General features: G+C 59.0%; 1 protein-coding gene across 5 annotated transcripts in view; it reads left to right on the plus strand.

Moving 5' to 3' along the window:
• The window catches only part of PALM (paralemmin), a 40,618-nt gene extending 22,104 nt beyond the window's left edge, over positions 1–18,514 (plus strand). For 3 of the 5 annotated variants that reach the window (XM_031007822.3, XM_055370992.1, XM_019016386.4), the window contains exons 5-9: positions 768–918; positions 3,879–3,900; positions 5,968–6,027; positions 10,479–10,610; positions 16,469–18,514. In XM_031007822.3, coding sequence (XP_030863682.2) covers positions 768–918; positions 3,879–3,900; positions 5,968–6,027; positions 10,479–10,610; positions 16,469–16,998 — 895 coding nt within the window. In that variant the 3' untranslated portion in view covers positions 16,999–18,514. The remainder of the gene's footprint in view (positions 1–767; positions 919–3,878; positions 3,901–5,967; positions 6,028–10,478; positions 10,611–16,468) is intronic. The other 2 variants (XM_031007823.3, XM_019016387.4) reach the window with 1 other exon arrangement.
• Positions 18,515–19,684: the final 1,170 nt, after the last annotated feature.

Raw genomic sequence — 19,684 nt, forward strand, 5'->3', positions numbered from 1 at the left:
GGCTGAGGCTGAGCTGCCGTGAATGTCGCCCGCCCTTGCCAAACCCCGGGGCTGGGATTTCATATCCCGGTTTTGTTTTCCTGGATCTGTTTGTCCCGTTATCTTCTAATACTTGGAAAGTGACATGGTTTTTCCAGTTTCCCTGGTGAGATAAAGTTTCCTGTTAAAATACGCAAATTTGAGCGGGAAAGGAGAGTTCATTTGATACAGACAGTGACATAAACCGCGCAGGCCAGGGGTCAGGGGACACAGGGAGCTAGCCCTGGTTTGGATCCCGCCTCTGCTACCTGCTGGCTGTGTGGCTTTTGCACTCCGTGCCTCAGTTTCCCCCATCATGAAAGAGCACGATGCCTCTTGGGGCTGCCTGGGAGCCTTAAATTCGGAGAGCTAGGCCGAGTGCGGTGGCTCACGCCTGTAATCCCAGCACTTTGGGAGGACGAGGCAGGCAGATCACCTGAGGTCGGGAGTTCAAGACCGGCCTGGCCAACATGGTGAAACCCCGTCTCTGCTAAAAATACAAAAAATTAGCTGGGTGTGGTGGTGCACGCCTGTAATCCCAGCTACTCGAGACCCTGAGGCAGGAGGATCACTTGAACCCGGGAGGTGGAGGTTGCGGCGAGCCAAGATCACGCCATTGCACTCCAGCCTGGGCAACAAGAGCGAGAATCTGTCTCAAAAAAAAGACATTGGGGAGCTGTCGTACAGAAGGTGCCCAGAGCCCCACCGGGGATGCAGGAGTCACCCTCACACGCACACCCTCTCCCCAGGTTGGAGAAGGAAATTGAGGTGCTGGAGCGTGGAGACTCCGCCCCAGCCGCTGCCAAGGAGAACGCGGTGGCCCCGAGCCCGGTCCGGGCCCCAGCCCCGAGTCCAGCCAAGGAGGAGCGCAAGACAGAGGTGGTGATGAATTCACAGCAGGTAAGGGGGTGACTGGGGGGAGCGGATCCCCAGGCACCCACTCCCGCTGGCCCCAGAGCGAGGCCCCAGCCCTTCCATGTCAGCATAGCTGAGGGGACAGGCACAGACTAGAGCCAGGCACTTGATTTCCAGCTCACCTGAGCCACTTCCCAGCTGTGTGAGCCGGGACACGTAGTTTCGCCTTGCTGGGCCTCGGTTTCCCCATCTGTAAGATGGAGTAATCAGAGCAGCCACCGCTGGGGGTATCAGAAGGACTCAGGGAAGCAGGAGACCCGCCTGGGGGCATCAGAAGGACTCAGGGAAGCAGGAGACCCGCCTGGGGGCATCAGAAGGACTCAGGGAAGCAGGAGACCCGCCTGGGGGCATCGGAAGGGCTCAGGGAAGCAGGAGACCTGCCTGGGGGCATCAGAAGGGCTCAGGGAGCAGCAGGAGACCCGGTGCTGGTGGGTGTGGTCATAGTGTTTTTTTTGCTTTTGTTGTTTTTTGAGACGAGTCTCGTTCTGTTGCCCAGGCTGGAGTGTAGTGGTACAGTCTGCAATCTCCACCTCCCAGGTTCAAGCAATTCTCCTGCCTCAGCCTCCCAAGTAGCTGGGACTACAGGCGCCTGCCACCACACCCGGCTAATTTTTTTGTATTTTTAGTAGAGATGAGGTTTCCCCATGTTGGCCAGGCTGGTCCCAAACTCCTGACCTCAGGTGATCCACCCACCTCGGCCTCCCAAAGTGCTGGGATTACACGCATGAGTCACCTTACTTGGCCTGGTTATTTTGTTTCTGTGTTTGTTTTTGACACAGGGTCTCTATCTGTCACCCAGGCCAGCCAGAGTGCAGTGGCACAATCACAGCTCACTGCAGCCTCGACTTCCCCAGCTCCAGCGATCCTCCTGCCTCAGCCTCCCGAGTAGCTGGGACCACAGGCGCCCACCACCACGCCCGGCTAATTTCTGTATTTTTGGTAGAAACGGGGTCTCACTCTGCTGTCCAGGCTGGGGTTGTCATGGTTTCTATCGAGCACCTGAATCTGTTTCATGTGGCTGAGGCTCCCGAAAGCCCTTCCCGTGGGAACAGTATCCCCGTTTGATGGAAGTAAAAATCGCAGCCCACAGAGGCAGAGAGGCTGGCTCAAGGCCACACAGCTGAGTGGTCCTTAGTGGAGTCGGCTGTTAATTCTGGCATCTGCCATCTAAGCCAGACGATGTTAAAACCAGACCCTTGGCCGGGCTTAGTGGCTCACGCCTGTAATCGCAGCACTTTGGGAGGCCGAGGCAGGCACATCATTTGAGGTCAGGAGTTCAAGACCAGCCTGACCAACATGATAAAACCCCATATCTACTAAAAATACAAAAATTAACCAGATGTCATGGCCGGCACCTGTAATCTCAGCTGCTCGGGAGGCTGAGGCTGAGAATCACTTGTACCCAGGGGGCAGAGGTTGCAGTGAGCTGAGATCACGCCACTACACTCCAGCCTGGGAGACAGAGCAAGATTCTTTCTAAAAAAAAAACCTGGTTCTAGGCACAGTCCCGGACCCCACTGAGCTCACATCAGGTGGGAAGATGGCGTGAATTGGGGACCACCCAGGGAGGGTGGTCAGGCCGAAGAGGTGGGAAGCCCAGGGCGCTGTGGAATCCCCAAGGAAGTGCCTCATTCGTGGGAGGGCTGGGCAGGCGACCTGGAGGACGTGGGTTTCGTGGGAGGGCCTGGAGGACGTGGGGTGGTTTTTTTGTGTTTTTTTTTTTTTTGAGACAGAGTTTCACACTTGTTACCCAGGCTGGAGTGCAATGGCACGATTTCAGCAACCTCTACCTCCTGGGTTCAAGTGATTCTCCTGCCTCAGCCTCCTAAGTATCTGGGATTACAGGTGCCCGCCACCATGCCCAGCTAATTTTGTATTTTTAGTAGAGACAGGGTTTGGCCATGTTGGTCAGGCTGGTCTCGAACTCCTGACCTAAGGTGATCCGCCCGCCTCGGCCTCCCAAAGTGCTGGGATTACAGGCATGAGCCACCGTGCCCAGCCAAGGAAGTGGGTTTTGAAGGTTGAATAGGAGTTCTCTAGGTGCTTTTCCCTGAAGGTTGGTTGAGCATGGACTAGTGCTGGCATGGGAGACTCAGCAATACACCTGCACGGCCCCTGCCTTCCTGACGGGCACACCCAGTGACGTGATGAGGGAAGAGTGCAGTGAGGGAGCATCAGACACCACGGCCCTGAGACAGGAGTGTGTCCCAGAAACAGCAAGAAGACCAGGGAGGCCGGGGCACAGTTCAGGGAGAGGGGCCTGTGTGCAGGGTCTGACCATGCAGGGCAGAACGGGCTCACACAGGAGACACTAGACCCTGAGCCTCGCACAGTGGCTCCCAGGAGGCCAAGGCAGGAGGATCGCTTGAGAGCGGGAGTGGACGAGACTGGAGGGGGCACGGAGGAGCCGGCTGGATTCAGGGTGGCCTGCGGGAGCCACTGATGCAGGGGTATGTGGGGAGGGAGGGAAGAAATGAGATGGACCAGACGTGGTGGCTCAGCCTGTAATCCTGGCACTTTGGGAGGCCGAGGTGGGCGGATCACCTGAGGTCAGGAGATCGAAACCAGCCTGGCCAACATGGAGAAACCCTGTCTCTACTAAAAATACAAAATTAGCCAGGTGCAATGACGCAGGCCTGTAACCCCAGCTACTGGGGAGGCTGAGGCACGAGAATCGCTTGAACCCAGGAGGCGGAGGTTGCAGTGAGCCAAGATTGCCCCATTGCACTCCAGCCTGGGCGACAAGAGCGAAACTCCGTCTCAAAAAAAAGAAAAAAGAAAGATGACCTCTGTGTTTCTGGCCAGAGTCCCAAGAGGATAGGATGAGAAGCGGGTGCGTATGACGTCACCCACTGTGCCATGCCCTCCCCAGGCTCCTGACCCCATGGCTCCCCTTCCTCTTCCCGGGGATGCTGACGCCCCTGACCCTTCTCTCTTTCTTGCAGACGCCGGTGGGCACGCCCAAAGGTAGGACTTCTGGAAGGAACTCGTGGGGCCTCGGTGCACTCTGGTGGCCAGAGAGGGGATGGCAGGGCGGGGAGTGAAGCTACAAACTAAGTTGCTTGGTGCCTCACGCCTGTGATCCCAGCACTTTGGGAGGCCGAGGCGGGTAGATCACCTGAGGTCAGGAGTTCGAGACCAGCCTGACCAACATGGCGAAACTCAGTGTCTACTGAAAAAATGCAAAGACAATTAGCCGGGTGTGGTGGCTCATGCCTGTAATCCCAGCACTTTGGGAGGCTGAGGCAGGAGGATCGCTTGAGCCCAGGAGTTTAAGAGCATCCTGGGCAACACAGGGAGACCCTGTCTCTGCCAAACATAAAAAAATTAGCCGCCGGCCAGGCCCAGTGGCTCAGGCCTGTAACCCCAGCGCTCTGGGAGGCTGAGACAGGTGGATCCCTTGAGGTCAGGAGTTCAAGACCAGCCTGGCCAACATAGTGAAACCCCGTCTCTACTAAAAATTCAAAAAAATTAGCCGGGTGTGCTGTGCGCCTGTAGTCCCAGCTGCTCGGGAGGCTGAGGTGGGAGGATCACTTAAGCCCAGGAGGTTGAGCTGTGATCGCACCACTGCACCCCAGCCTGGGCGACAGAGCGAGACCCTGTCTGTAAACTGCATTTCACGGAACGTGTCCGCTTCTGTATCGATAGCGGGACAGCCACCAGCCGGGATTGACACTGGCATCTGAAGTGCTTCTGGCCTGGTTTGTTGTGTGTTAATTATTCATAAGGAGAGTGTCTCCTTGTCTTACTGTAGAATTAAAAATTAATCATTAAAAAATCCAGACAGGCCTCTCAGGGATTTTGTGAAAATCACTGGGCTGAGGATGAGGAATGAACTGTGAGGCTGCCTGTGGGATTTTCTAGGGGTCTCGGTGGGGGTCCAGGTGCCTGTGTCTGTGCGGGGTCTGTGTGTCTGGCGGCCTGTGTCTCGGGGCGCAGGTGCCTGTGTCCTGGTGTCTGGGTGGGGTCTGTGTGCCTGGGAGCCCAGGTGCCTGTGTCTGTGTGTCTGGGGGTCTGTGTCTGGGGGCCCAGGTGCCTGTGTCTGGGTGTCTCGGTGGGGTCTGTGTGTCTGGGGGCCCAGATGCTTGTCTGGATGTCTGGGGGCCCACAGGTGCCTGTGTCCGGGTGTCTGGGTGGGATCTGTGTGTCTGAGGGCCCAGGTGCTTGTCTGGATGTCTGGGGACCCAGGTTCCTGTGTCCGGGTGTCTGGGTGGGATCTGTGTGTCTGAGGGCCCAGGTGCTTGTCTGGATGTCTGGGGGCCCAGGTTCCTGTGTCTGGGTGTCTGGGTGGGATCTGTGTGTCTGAGGGCCCAGGTGCTTGTCTGGATGTCTGGGGGCCCAGGTTCCTGTGTCTGGGTGTCTGGGTGGGATCTGTGTGTCTGAGGGCCCAGGTGCCTCTCTGGGTGTCTGGGGGCCCAGGTGCCTGTGTCCGGGTGTCTGGGTGGGATCTGTGTGTCTGAGGGCCCAGGTGCTTGTCTGGATGTCTGGGGGCCCAGGTTCCTGTGTCTGGGTGTCTGGGTGGGATCTGTGTGTCTGAGGGCCCAGGTGCCTCTCTGGGTGTCTGGGAGCCCAGGTGCCTGTGTCCGGGTGTCTGGGTGGGATCTGTGTATCTGAGGGCCCAGGTGCTTGTCTGGATGTCTGGGGGCCCAGGTTCCTGTGTCCGGGTGTCTGGGTGGGATCTGTGTGTCTGAGGGCCCAGGTGCCTCTCTGGGTGTCTGGGGGCCCAGGTGCCTGTGTCCCGGTGTCTGTGTGGGATCTGTGTGTCTGAGGGCCCAGGTGCTTGTCTGGATGTCTGGGGGCCCAGGTTCCTGTGTCCGGGTGTCTGGGTGGGATCTGTGTGTCTGAGGGCCCAGGTGCCTGTCTGGGTGTCTGGGGGCCCAGGTTCCTGTGTCTGGGTGGGGTCTGGGTGTCAAAGGCCCAGGTGCATGTGGGGGTCCGGATGCACTTCTGTGAAGGGGCGTTGGGCTGTCTGGGGGGTCCGTGTGACCTCTCCTCTGACCCCCATCTCTCTCTCCGCTTCCGCCTCCCGTGCAGACAAGCGAGTCTCCAACACGCCCCTGAGGACGGTTGACGGCTCCCCCATGATGAAGGCAGGTGGGTTGGCCCCCAGGCTCCCCATGATGAAGGCAGGTGGGTTGGCCCCCAGGCTCTGGGCCCCAGATCGAGCCGCTGTCAGGGACCAAGTCTCGGTCTGGGGGGCCGGGTGGGGCAGGGGCGACACCGACCTGCTCTCCGCAGCGTCTGACGGGGCTGTGGTTATGGGGGTGGCAGCTGGACCGAGGCCGAGGCTCTGAGCCTGGGGTGGGGGCCCCCTCTGCTTTGTTGCCCTGGTCCCACGCCGGCCCACGCTTCCCTGAGAAGACGGGCCCCACGCATGGCGGCTCTAACCGACGCGACCTCACGGCTTTCATTCCACCCTAACCTCACGGCTCCCTCCTGGGGCCCGCGGGGGGTGGCGCTCACGCCTGAACACGCTCGCTGCAAATCTTACCTGCTCCGGTCCTCGGGCAGTAGGACTGGCTGCCCCGGGAGAAAGTGGGCGCCCCGTCCCTGGAGGCAACCAAGCCAGGTCCCCAGCACCGCTGCGCTTCCGAGAAGCAGGGGAAGGTGGGGGTTGACGCTGAGTGCTACACGGTGCTCAAGTCAGGCTCGAACCCCTGGTCTGCCGCCTTGAATTTCTCCGCCTGCCAGAGGGGTGGGACCTCGGTACGCCATCCTGGGGCCCGGCACGGGACAGGAGCCCAATAATGAGAAATCGTCACAGTCGGCAAAACCACTGCTATGTGAGTGAGCTGGAACAGCACAGAAAGAAGGCAGAGGGCCGGGTGCGGTGGCTCACACCTGTAACCCACCCCAGCACTTTGGGAGGCCGAGGCGGGTGGATCGCCTGAGGTCAGGAGTTCGAAACCAGCCTGGCCAACATGGTGAAACCCCATCTCTACTAAAATACAAAAATTAGCCGGGCATGGTGGTGCACGCCTGTAATCCCAGCACTTTGGGAGGCCGAGGCGGGTGGATCGCCTGAGGTCAGGAGTTCGAAACCAGCCTGGCCAACATGGTGAAACCCCATCTCTACTAAAATACAAAAATTAGCCGGGCATGGTGGTGCACGCCTGTAATCCCAGCTACTCGGGATGCTGAGGCAGGAGAATCGCTTGAACCTGGGAGGCGGAGTTTGTAGTGAGCCGAGGTCGTGCCACTGCACTCCAGCCTGGGCGACAAGAGCAAGACTCCGTCTCAGAAAAAGCAGCAAGGCAGGGAGGTGAAGAAGGACTCTGGGGTGGCTGCCCAGGACAGGACAGGGCTGGAAGGAAGGAGAGCCACCCGGAGGCCTAGGTCTCCAGCATGGTCCAGGGTGGGGATTGCCCCAGGATGCAGCAGACAGAGGCATTTGTCAGAGCAGGTGATGCCTGTGGGCCTCTGTGCCAGTGAGACCAGCCCTGGCAGACACCGAGGCCCAGGTCCCCCGCTGATCCCTGTGGCCACTGACTTTGTGCAGTGCGCAACCTGCTCAACAGTGTGGGCAGCTCTGGACTAGCTGTCTGGGGTGGAGGGCTGAGGCTGTGCAGAGATATAGAGTTGAAAAACAGTCGTCCCTTCACCCAAAATGCCTTTCAAGCGCCTGCTGCGTGCCAGGCATTGGGGGAGAGGGTATTCTAATGAGGGCCACAACCTCTACTACGGTAGAAAAGTGAGGCCAAGGACGTCGAGCTGGAGGAAGGAGAATTTGAACCAGAGGGCTCAGGGGAGGGGAGCGTTCAACGTAAGAGGTGACGTCTGAGCAAAGACCCAGAGGTGCTGAGGGAGCAAGGCACGCAGCTATCTGGAGGAAGGTGTCCAAGGCATGCAGCTATCTGGGGAAAGGTGTTCCAGGCAGAGGGCACGGCCAGTGCAAAGGCCCGGGGGCAGGACTGCGCCTGGGGTGTTGGAGGAACGGCCAGGAGATCCCTGTGGCTGGAGCAGCGTGAGGAGGGGGAGAGGGCGGAGGGGAGATGATGGAGAGATTGTTGAGGGCCCTGTGGCAGGGGCGGGAGGGGACCGTGGGCTTTTCCCCAGAGGGAGGCGGGAATCATGGGGGGCTGCAGGCAAAGCCGGGACCGCCCCGACTCCGTGCTCACCCACGCCCTCTGGTGACTGCAGGGAGAACAGACCGCGGACGGTGCCAGGTGGAGGGGACAGGGCTGCTGGGGGAGGAGGCTGGGATGGGCCGTGGAGGGGCGAGCAGTGGGCGGTTCCTTGTGTTCTGAAGGTGGAGCCCCCAGGGTTTGAGGAGAAACGAGGTGTCAGGGAGGACTGGCCGGGCACGGTGGCTCACGCCTGTAATCCTAGCACCTTTGGAGGCCAAGGCAGGCAGATCATTTGGGGTCAGGAGTTCAAGACCAGCCTGAGCAACATGGTGAAACCCCGTCTCTACTAAAAAATAGAAAAATTAGCCGGGTGTGGTGGCTCACCCCTGTAATCCCAGCACTTTGGGAGGCCGAGGGGGGCAGATCATGAGGTCAGGAGATCGAGACCATCTTGGCTAACACGGTGAAACCCTGTCTCTACTAAAAATACAAAAAATTAGCTGGGCATGGTGGCAGGTGCCTGTAATCCCAGCTGCTCGGGAGCCTTAGGCAGGAGAATTGGTTGAACCTGGGAGGCAGAGATTGCAGTGATCTGAGGTCACGCCACTGCACTCCAGCCTGGGCAGCAAGAGCAAAACTTTGTCTCAAAAAAAAAAAAAGAGGGAGGACTGAGCTGCCCCCAACGGGTGGGAAGAGCCAGGGTGGGGGCAGGTGTAGGGGGCAGATTGGGAGTAGTGTTATGGACGTGTGAGAGTGGGGCCCCTGTGGATAGGGGCTGAGTCCAGGTCAAGGTCCAGGTGGGGATGGGTGTGCAGGAGATTAGAGCCCAGTGCCTGGGCGAGGTCCCCGGCGCAGAGCAGAGTCCAGGGCCGCAGCCGGGCCTGAGCATCGAGGTTGGGTGGGAGGAGGGAAATGAGGTGGCTGTGGGGGCCGAGGGGCCAGGCGATGGCAGGGCTGCCCACGATGGGGACTGGTGGCCCTTCAGAAGTGGTGAGGACATGCAGCTATCTGGGGGAAGGGTGTGCCAGGCATTGGGAACAGCCTGTGCAAAGGCCCTGAGGCCGGGCCGCACCTGGGGTGCAGCGTCATGGGTCAGGCCAATCCTGGCAGCCCTGTTCAGCTCCCACTGTGGGGCGGGGTCTCAGGGAGGTGCCTGGTGATCCCCAGTGCTCGGCATCTTCAAGCAGGCCTGGGGGTGGCGGGCAGCCACCAGTCGCTGTTAGGATGCAGGCTCTGTGTGGTTTCTGCAGGAATGATTTTTACAGAGTAGGGGCGAGGTGCTGGCTGTGGAGTTAGGGCCCTGATGAGTAGCAAGTTCGACTATCTCAGGAGGGTTCCTTCGTTCTGAATCTAAATAGATGACGGCGTGTCCAACCATTGGCTGGAAGGAGGCGTCGAGTCCTGGGAGCTTGGATGGTCGGGGTGGGGGTTGTGGGTCTGCAGACTGAGCCCCAGTCTCGACCGTGACCCCGGGCAAGGCAGGATCTCTCTGGGATTCACCTGCTCCTCTGAGAAACCAGGAATGGTGGGGCTCGAGGGCTCACGTTTATAATCCCAGGGCTTTGGGAGGCCGAGGTGGGAGGATTGCTTGAGCCCAGGAGTTTGAGACCAGCCTGGGCAACATAGTGAGACCCCCATTTCCAAAAAAGATAAATAAGTTAGCCGGGTGTGGTGGCGCACACCTGTGGTCCCAGCTACTTGGGAGGCTGAGGTGGGAGAATGGGGTGAGCCAGGAAGGTCATGACTGCAGTGAGCTGTGATCGTGCCGCTCCACTCCAGCCTGGCCAACAGAGGGAGACCCTGTATCTATTTAAATAATAGGCCAGGTGCGGTGGCTCACGCCTGTTATCCCAGCACTTTGGGAGGCCAAGGCAGGTGGATCACCTGAGGTCAGGAGTTTGAGACCAGCCTGACCAACATAGAGAAACCCCGTCTCTACTGAAAATACAAAAATTAGCTGGGCGTGGTGGCGGGCGCCTGTAGTCCCAGCTACGTGGAAGGCTGAGGCAGGAGAATCGCTAGAACCAGGAGGTGAGTCCAGATCACACCACTGTGCTCCAGCCTGGGCGACAGAGCAAGGCGGCTCCGTCTCAAAGAAATTAAAAAGATCCGGGAACAATGAAGGCTTTCCAGGTGGGCTGGGCTGGAAACCGAGCTTGACAGACAGGAGTTTGGTGGCAAAACAGAGGACACAGTGCAGAGTACAGGGACGAGGACCATCTGGGCGGACAGCAGGATGGGCCTCAAATGCCAAGGAGAGGTGTTCAGACTGGTCGTCTCCGGGCACTGGGGAGCTATGGAGGGATGTAGAGCTGGGGAGGGCCGCGTCGAGAAGGTGCCCAGGCATCCCTGGCTCCGCCTGCCCCATCGCTGCTTGGCTCTGCGCTGCTGGCTCCCCCCTCCCTGGCTTGGCCGCAGCCCGGCGGGGGGGTGCAGGGGCGGGCAGGCCGTGGTGTAACCCCGTGACTCTCGTGCCAGCCATGTACTCGGTTGAGATCACTGTGGAGAAGGACAAGGTGACAGGGGAGACCAGGGTGCTGTCCAGCACCACGCTGCTCCCTCGGCAGCCGCTCCCTCTGGGCATCAAAGTCTACGAGGACGAGACCAAAGGTACGAGCACCCCGGCCCCTGCCCTCCCTCCACCCGGGCCAGAGCCCCAAACACGTGTGCTCCCAGCGTGTGGGTCCGGCGTCTGCCCCGGAGTCAGGACCCCGATTCGATGTGAAGCAGATGACGCTGTTCAGGCCAGGGCCTCACCCCCTGCGGCCCACGGCCGGGCTGAGAGGTCATTCAGCCCTGGGCCCACTGCCCAATCATTCATCCACTCCAGAAAGCTGCCTGAAAGCTGAGCCGGGCACCAGGTACCCAGCCGGGCTCTGGAGGGAAATCTGGAGGTAGATTCAGCTTCTGTCCTTGCCGGGTGGCAAACCGGGCCCTTCCATCTGGAGCTCCTAAATAATTTGTTTAAATAATTACTGCTAGCCCAAGGGCTCACGCCTTTAGTCCCAGCACTTTGGGAGGCCGAGGGAGGAGGATCGCCTGAGCCCAGAAGTTTGAGACCAGCCTGGGCAGCATAGCAAGGCTCCGTCTCTACCAAAAAAAAAAAAAATTACCCTGGCATGGTGGTGCGTGCCTGTGGTCCCAGCTACTTGGGAGGCTGAGATGGGAGGATCACTTGGGCCCAGGAGGTTGAGGCTGTAGTGAGCCGTGATCGCACCATTGCACTCCAACCTGGGCAACAGAGTGAGATCCTGTCTCTTAACAATAAAAAATAATAATACAAAAAGAATTGCTAGCGTGACAGAAGCCACAGAAAATGCACATCCAGGGGGCTGTGAGAAGTCTCACAGGGTGAGGGGGGGCCGGGGGAGGCTTCCCAGAGGAGGCAAGCAGGGGCTCATCAGAGACACGCAGTGCATGGGAACCACACCTGGCAGAGCCGCAGCCCCTGCAAAGGCCCTAAGGTAGGATGGAGTCAGCTGGGCTGGAGGGTTGAGGGGAGCTGGGCTGGAGGGTTGAGGGGAGCTGGGCTGCAGGAGTGAGGGGAGACGGGCTGCAGGAGTGAGGGGAGATGGGCTGCAGGAGTGAGGGGAGATGGGCTGCAGCGGTGAGGGGAGCCGGGCTGCAGGGGTGAGGGGAGATGGGCTGCAGCGGTGAGGGGAGCCGGGCTGCAGGGGTGAGGGGAGCCAGTGTGCGGGGTGAGGGGGAGCCTGGCTTCAGGAGTGAGGGGAGACGGGCTACAGGAGGGAGGGGAGCCAGGCTGCAGGGGTGAGGGGGAACCAGGTTGGTCAGGGAGTTGAGGAGCTGGGCTCACGCAGGGAGGAGAAGGGTGCTTTGCCTGGAGGCAGGGGGACAGGCGGGGCCGTGTCCTGAGGGCTTTGGGAAGCCTTGGGTGCGTTGGGTCCTGACGGTGCTGAGGTCTAATTTGGTTTTGAGGGCTCCTCCTAGAGGTCAAGAGGCAAACAGGCTGTGGGAGATGCCAGGGACCCCAGGAGGAGGAGGGAAGCTCCGCACTGAAGCCCCAGTCTCTTTCTTTTTCTTTTTATTTATTTACTTTCTGGAGAAAGAGTTTCACTCTGTCGCCCCGGCTGCAGTACAGCGATGCCATCACAGCTCACTGCAGCCTCCAGCTCCTGGGCTCAGGCGATCCTCCTGCCTCGGCCTCCCGAAATGCTGAGACCACAGGCATGAGTCACCGCACCTGGCCTCTTTTTCTTTTATGAGATATAATTCGCAGACCATAAAATTCCGCCTTAATGGGAGGCTCATCTGGGCCCGGGACACTGAGGCTGCAATGAGCTATGATGGCACCCCTGCACTCCAGCCTGGGCGACAGACCAAGACGCTGTCTCAAAAACAAGAAAGAGGAGAGAAGCCCCATCCCCATCAGCTGTCACTTCCTGTCCCCTCCCCAGTCAGCGTCACTCCCTATCCCCTCCCCAGCTCTGGCACCCACGCATCCCCTCCTGTCTCTCTGGATTGGCCTGTCCTGGACATTTCATAGAAATGAGATCACACGGCCGGGCGTGGTGGCTCACACCTGTAATCCCGGCACTTTGGGAGGCCGAGGTGGGTGGATCACCTGAGGTCAGGAGTTCGAGACCAGCCTGGCCAACATGGAGAACCCCCGTCTCTGCTAAAAAGACAAAAATTAGCTGGACGTGGTGGCGGATGCCTGTAATCCCAGATACTTTGGAGGCTGAAGCAGGAGAATCACTTGAACCCAGGAGGCGGAGGTTGCAGTGAGCCGAGATCGCGCCACTGCTCTCCAGCCTGTGCGACAAGAGTGAAACTCTGTCTCAAAAAAAAAAAAAGAGAAGAAATGGGGTCACACACTGCACGTGGCCTTCTGTGTCTGGCGTCTCTCACTGGGCGTGACGTCCCCAAGGTGCATCGGCACTGTGGCCTGGGTCGGAGCCTGACTCCTTTTCATGGCTGAATACTATTCCACGGGTTGGGTGGGCCATGGTGGGTTTATCCCTTCTTCCATCTGTAGACTGTTGGGCTGTTTCTACCCTTTGGCTGCTGTGAGTAGCATGCTGAGGAATTTGTGTGCAAGTATTTGTTCACGCCCCTGCTTTCGAGGCCTTTGGGTGTACACGTAGGAGTGAACTGCTGGGTCCTGAGGCGACTGTGTGGGGCTCAGTGAGGACCTGCCGTTTTCCACGGCGGCTGCACCGTCCCGTTCCCACAGGTCGTGGACGAGGGCCCAGTTTCTCCACGTCCTCACCAGCGCTCGTAGCCCATTCTCGTGGCTGTCCTGGTGGCGTGACCTGGGGTCTCCCTGTGGTTTGGATTCCCAAAGCCTTCTGTTCTCAGAGGCAGCTTGGCCTCTGCGGTGCCCCAGATGCTGTCAGAGGGGTCCCCGCAGCCCAGCTCTGGAGTGGCTTTGGGGTGTGGCATTGGTGGCATCTCAGCTCTAGCTCTCCCCAGCTGTGTGGCCCTGGGAAGTCCCCATGCCTCGTCTTCCGGATGAGATCCTCGCCCCCATCACTCCACCCTCCTCAGCCTCACCTGGTCCCTGGGGATTCCAGACCTGCCAGGCTGGACACTGGTTGCTTAGCAACGGGCAGGTGATCCGTTTCCATGGCAGCCGAGGGCTCCGATTCCTGTCTTGGGGCAGCGGCCAGTGGGACACACTGAGTTCAGTTCCGCCTGATCCAGACACACCCCACCCTCTGGGCCTCCAGCCCAAAGTCATTGAGAGGCCTTCAAGCATGGACTCCCCTCCCTGGGGGCTTAGAAACTGAAAGTGGAGAACACTTTCCTTCTGGTCTGTAGCCAGGAACAGGAGCCCTGACCCTTGGCCGAGAGGAGGCGAGTCCCTGGGCGTCCCTCCCAACTCCCAGCGTGGCCCAGGCAGCCGTGTTTCTAGAAGGAATTTGCAGGGCTGTGAGCTAGGGCTGGTGTCAGATCAGCAGGGAGCCGTGGGGTGCTGAAATCCGGTCCTTGGAGAGTCCAACACAGCTCAAGAAATGTCAAGTCAGAGAGACACAGATAAGGAAATTTGGAAAGACTTGAGAAACACATTTAGCAAGATTGATTATGTATATAAAATGCTACCCAGTGGAGAATACACATTCTTTTCAAACACAGAACATTGTCAGAAAGTGACCACCGCGGCCCAGGCTGCCAAGGAGGTTTTAGGACTGTTACAGAGTTTGTATCTTCTGCTCTGTGTTCCTCTCTTCCCTGAAATTTAAAAACACCCTTCTAAATAAATTGTGGCTTCCTGTGGCAATCAGTCAAACTAGGAATTAAAAACTATTTACACTTGAAAATGAATAACATTGGCCGGGCACGGTGGCTCACGCTTGTAATCCCAGCACTTTGGGAGGCCGAGGCGGGAGGATCACGAGGTCAGGAGATCGAGACCAGCCTGGCTAACAAGGTGAAACCCCATCTCTACTAAAAATGCAAAAAATTAGCCAGGCGTGGTGGCAGGCACCTGTAATCCCAGCTAGTCAGGAGGCTGAGGCAGGAGAATGGTGTGAACCCGGGAAGCGGAGCTTGCAGTGAGCCGAGATGGTGCCACTGCACTCCAGCCTGGGCGACAGAGCGAGACTCCATCTCAAAAAAAAAAAAAAAAGAGAAAGTGAATAACATCGTCTAACTCGTAGGACACAGCCAAAGCAGACCTCAGAGGAAAATGTGTAGCCTTTAGGGCAGCTCCTAGAAAACAAAAATAAATGAATGAAACTTTAACTCAAGTTAGAATGAATGAAAATTTCAATTTAAGATCAATCAAATACACCCATAGATGGAAAAAATCAGAATCCCTGTAATGGCCAGGCATGGTGGCTCACACCTGTAATCCCAGCACTTTGGGAGGCCAAGGTGGGTGGATCACCTGAGGTCAGGAGTTCAAGACCAGCCTGGCCAACGTGGTGAAACCCCGTCTCTACTAAAAATACAAAAATCAGCCGGGCGTGGTGGCGGGCGCCTGTAATCCCAGCTACTCCGGAGGCTGAGGCAGGAGAATTGCTTGAACCTGGGAAGTGGAGGTTGCAGTGAGCTGAGAATGCGCCACTGCACTCCACCCTGGGTGACAGAGCGAGTCAAAAAAAAAAAAAAGCAGGCACGGTGGCTCACGTGTGTAATCCCAGCACCTTGGGAGGCCAAAGTGGGTGGATCACCTAAGGTCTGGAGTTCGAGACCAGCCTGGCCAACATGGTGAAACCCCATCTCTACTAAACGTACAAAAATTAGCCTGGTGTGGTGGCAGGTGCCTGTAATCCCAGCTACTCTAGAGACTGAGGCAGGATAATTGCTTGAACCTGGAAGGTGGAGGTTGCAGTGAACTGAGATTGTGCCATTGCACTCCAGCCTGGGCAACAAGAGTGAAACTCCATCTCAAAAAGTGAAAGAATCCCTGTAACGTGTAACCTCCAGTTCCCCAGGGTGGGTGGTCCTGTCTTGTAGAAGAGAAACACGCCCCGATGCGGGGAAGGAGCAGGGGTTTGGCTCTGTGACCTTGGCCCAGCTGTGTCCCTTCTTTGAACTTTCATTTTTGCTATCTTTACGGCGGAAATGAATCCCTACTTTTCAGGGTTATCACGTGGGAGCTAAGTTGGCTAAAGAATATGGAATTACAGGCCAGGTGCGGTGGCTCACGCCTGTCATCCCAGCACTTTGAGAGGCTGAGGTGGGCAGATGACTTGAGGTCAGGAGTTTGAGACCAGACTGGCCAACCTAGTGAAACCCCAGCTCTATTAAAAATACAAAAAATTAGCCAAGCATGTTGGTGCATGCCTGTAATCCCAGCTACTCAGGAGGCTGAGGCAGGAGAATTGCTTGAACTAGGGAGGTGGAGGTTGCAGTGAGCCGAGATAGTACCACTGCACTCCAGTCTGGGCAACTCCATCTCAGAAAAAAAAAAAAAAAAATCCCAATTCATTCCTTTCCACTCTTTCTTGGTTCCTAATAAATGTTTTTGTGCTTATAAATTTTCCTCATTGTCAGCTGGGCATGGTGGCTCATGCCTGTAATCCCAGCACTTTGGGAAGCCAAGACGGGCGGATCACCTGAGGTCAGGAGTTCGAGACCAGCCTGGCCAACATGGAGAAACCCCGTCTCTACTAAAAATACAAAATTAGCCGGGCGTGGTGGCGGGCGCCTGTAATCCCAGCTACTCAGGAGGCTGAGGCAGGAGAATCGCTTGAACCCGGGAGGTGGAGCTTGCAGTGAGCTGAGATCGCGCCACTGCACTCCAGCCTGGGCGACAGAGTGAGACTCCGTCTCAAAAAAAATTTTTTTTCCTCATTGTACGCCGTTGGCTGCATCCACAGATGCCAACAGGGGGCTTTAATTGTCTGTCAGTTCTGACGGTGTAATCTAGTTCGTGATTTCCTCTTTAGCCTGGAGGAGGATACAAGCCTTGCCAAGGTTTCCCTCCTGCCTGAGCCAGGTCACTCTCTCTGTCCCTGGTGCCTGGAGCTGGGTCATTCTCTCCGTCTCTCCTTGTACAGTGGTCCATGCTGTGGACGGCACCGCCGAGAACGGGATCCACCCCTTGAGCTCCTCCGAGGTGGACGAACTCATCCACAAAGCAGACGAGGTCACGCTGAGCGAGGCAGGGTCCACGGCCGGGGCGGCAGAGACCCGGGGGGCCGTGGAGGGGGCAGCCCGGACCACGCCCTCCTGGCGGGAGATCACCGGTGTGCAGGCACAGCCAGGCGAGGCCACGTCCGGCCCGCCGGGGATCCAGCCCGGCCAGGAGCCCCCGGTCACAATGATCTTCATGGGTTACCAGAACGTGGAGGATGAGGCCGAGACCAAGAAGGTGCTGGGCCTTCAGGATACCATCACGGCGGAGCTGGTGGTCATCGAAGACGCGGCTGAGCCCAAGGAGCCTGCGCCACCCAACGGCAGTGCCGCCGAGCCTCCCACGGAGGCCGCCTCCAGGGAAGAGAATCAGGCGGGGCCCGAGGCCGTCACCAGCGACCCCCAGGACCTCGACATGAAGAAGCAACGTTGTAAATGCTGCTCCATCATGTGAGCCGGCCCCCGAGACCCCGGCCCCCACCCCACACCACAGACACCCACCAGCCCGGCCCCTCCCGGCGCCTGCCCACCCTCCACCCACAGCCTCACGGGTCCAGGACTTGGCGTGTTGTTACATGTTCCTTCCGAGTTTTCTTTCGCTGGAAAGAGGGACAGGGGCCCCCACCCGTCACCACGCCCCAACACTCCCCCCGAACCAGAGCCGTGCACTTGTGCCTGGTAGGAGAGAGACAGGACAGACCCGCTTTTCCCAAGACGAGGACCCCCCATGTCACGGCAGCTTCACAGACGCGGCTCGCGCCCACCGGGGTCCTGGCGGGTGGGACCCGCGGCCTCCACGCGGCCCAGGCCAGCCTGCCACCCTCTGGGCCTCCCACCTGTGCCTTTCTCTGAGGGGACACCCCGCCAGAGAGGGCCCCGGGAGCCGGGGGCAGGTACTAGGGCCTGCTCAGGCCCTGGAAGTGGGGCTCTATGGGGTTCCCTGGCCAAGGCGCTGGCCCCCCAATCTCAGGCAGTTGGGGTGAGGCCGTGCCTCTTTGGGGGCTAAAGGTCTTGGGTGGAGGACAGGCCCCTCTGCTGTGCCCCCACGCCCTGTGTGGGCCCAACCAGTGGACAATGGAGTCTAGGGGAGGGGGAACCCCGGGGACATGCCCCCACCCGGGAGGGGCCGGTAACCCCTGGGCTATCTTCTACATGGGGCGAACCAGGGGTCATTGACCTGCCCCCTGCACAGGGCAGGGACCGAGTGAGCCACTCCTTGTCCCGAGCTCCCGCCCCCACTGGGCCCTCCTTCCTCCTGGTGCTAATTTGGGGACCCCAGGGGCCGCCCCCGGCCTCTTCTCCAACCTGCTTGGACCAGGGTCCTGGGTCTTCCCAACCATACCCCAGAGATCAGGCCCCACCTGCCAGCTCTACTGGGCTTGGAGCATGTCCGGGCAGTGGAGGGAGGGACATAGCCTGGGACAGGAAGCCTCTTGGGTTGGAGCAGGAGACCCTCATTTGCCACCCAGACCAATGTGAGCCTGCCCCCAGCCCCCTCTCATTGGAAGTGGCAAGGGGCTTCCCTCCTGGGGGCAGCTACACTCGTCCCCAGAGGCACATTCGTGCACATTCTCACAGACACCGTCTCACACGTTGGCTTTGGACAACCAGGCCCCAACTTGGTCCCTGCCCTAGGGACCTCCAGCCTGGTGCCCAGTGCTCAGGCCACCTCCTGGTCCAGTCACCACCTGCAGCCTCAGCAGGGCAGGTACAGGGGCCACCTCGGATGGGAGCCTGGGTCCCTGCCTCCGCTCTGCCCCTGGGTGGCTGGGAGGAGAGGCCCTCTTGGGGGTGACCTGAGCGTCAGCCGTGGAACCCCCTCCTCCTCCCTGGAGTCTGCCCGAGTCCCTCGAGCCGCGAGCCTTCGCTGAAGTGCCCTTGCTATAACCCCCTCTGCTTCTGGTGTGTGACGAGGCCCCCGATGTTCTTGATTTTCCCAGAGAAGCAAATAAACAGCGTGAACAGCCCCAGTTCCTGGAGTTCTTGCCTTTCAACCTGGCGAGGAAGGCGTGGCCAGGCCAGGGGGTGGGGCCTGCCGGCCTTTGAGCCATTAAAGGGAGGCTGAGCAGGGTTCCGGTGTGCTGGTTTCACCTGCCTGCACCCGCTCACCTGCTGGGCTCACCCTGAGCGCCGTGGGGTGGTGGGAGGCGCTGGAATCCCCACTGTGCAGGTAAGGCCTGGCGATAAGGGGCTGCTGTGGGGGGGCAGGACTGGCTTCCCGGGGGGCCCTCGGGTTCTGCGGCCGCCCCGTCCTGTCCTTTGTTCCTCCCTTTGCTGGGCTCACAGCCCCTGGGTGATGACAGAGGGTCCCCTGGACACCCACAAGCTCTGCAGAGAAGCCGGCCCCTGGGAAATACACAGGAGGCCTGGGGAGGAGGTGTCTGTAGAAACCAGCATCATGCTCATGGGAAGGTGCCGCCCCATCAGCCCCACTCTGTCTCACGCTGTAGTCTTGGAGAAGTCGCTGCCTCCTCTGGGCCTCAGTTTTCCCATCTGTAAAATAAGCCTTCGTGGCCGGGCGCGGTGGCTCACGCCTGCAATCCTAGTACTTTGGGAGGCCGAGGTGGGCGGATCACAAGGTCAAGAGATCGATACCATCCTGGCCAACATACTGAAACCCTGTCTCTACTAAAAATACAAAAACTTAGCCGGGCGTGGTGGCTCACGCCTGTAATCCTAGCTATTCGGGAGGCTGAGGCAGGAGAATCGCTTGAACCTGGGAGGCAGAGGCTGCAGTGAGCTGAGATAGTGCCACTGCACTCCATCCAGCCTGGGCGACAGAGCGAGACTCTGTCTCAAATAAAATAAAATAGGCCTTCGGAGCCCTGAGTGGGAGGCCAGCCTCAGCCTGGGCGTGGGACGTCTCCACAGTGCCCCCAGCTCATGGGCGATCCAGCCTCCACCCTGCTGGGGCCTCAGTTTTCCCCGATGAGGTGGTGAGTGTGGTGGAGAGCACTGATGAGGGAACTCAGGTTCCAATTCCAGCCTAACCCCCCGCCATTCCTGGGGCGCGATTTTAAGCTTTCTGTACCTCCGTTTCCCTATCTACAAGCCAGGGAGAAAAGGATGTGAAGGGGGTGGCGGGAGGCGGCGGTGGGAGGCGCCGTGAGGCCGTGCACCCTGAGCTTTCACACACCCAG

This window comes from Gorilla gorilla, chromosome 20 (assembly GCF_029281585.2).
Source record: "Gorilla gorilla gorilla isolate KB3781 chromosome 20, NHGRI_mGorGor1-v2.1_pri, whole genome shotgun sequence".
NCBI lineage: Eukaryota > Metazoa > Chordata > Mammalia > Primates > Hominidae > Gorilla > Gorilla gorilla.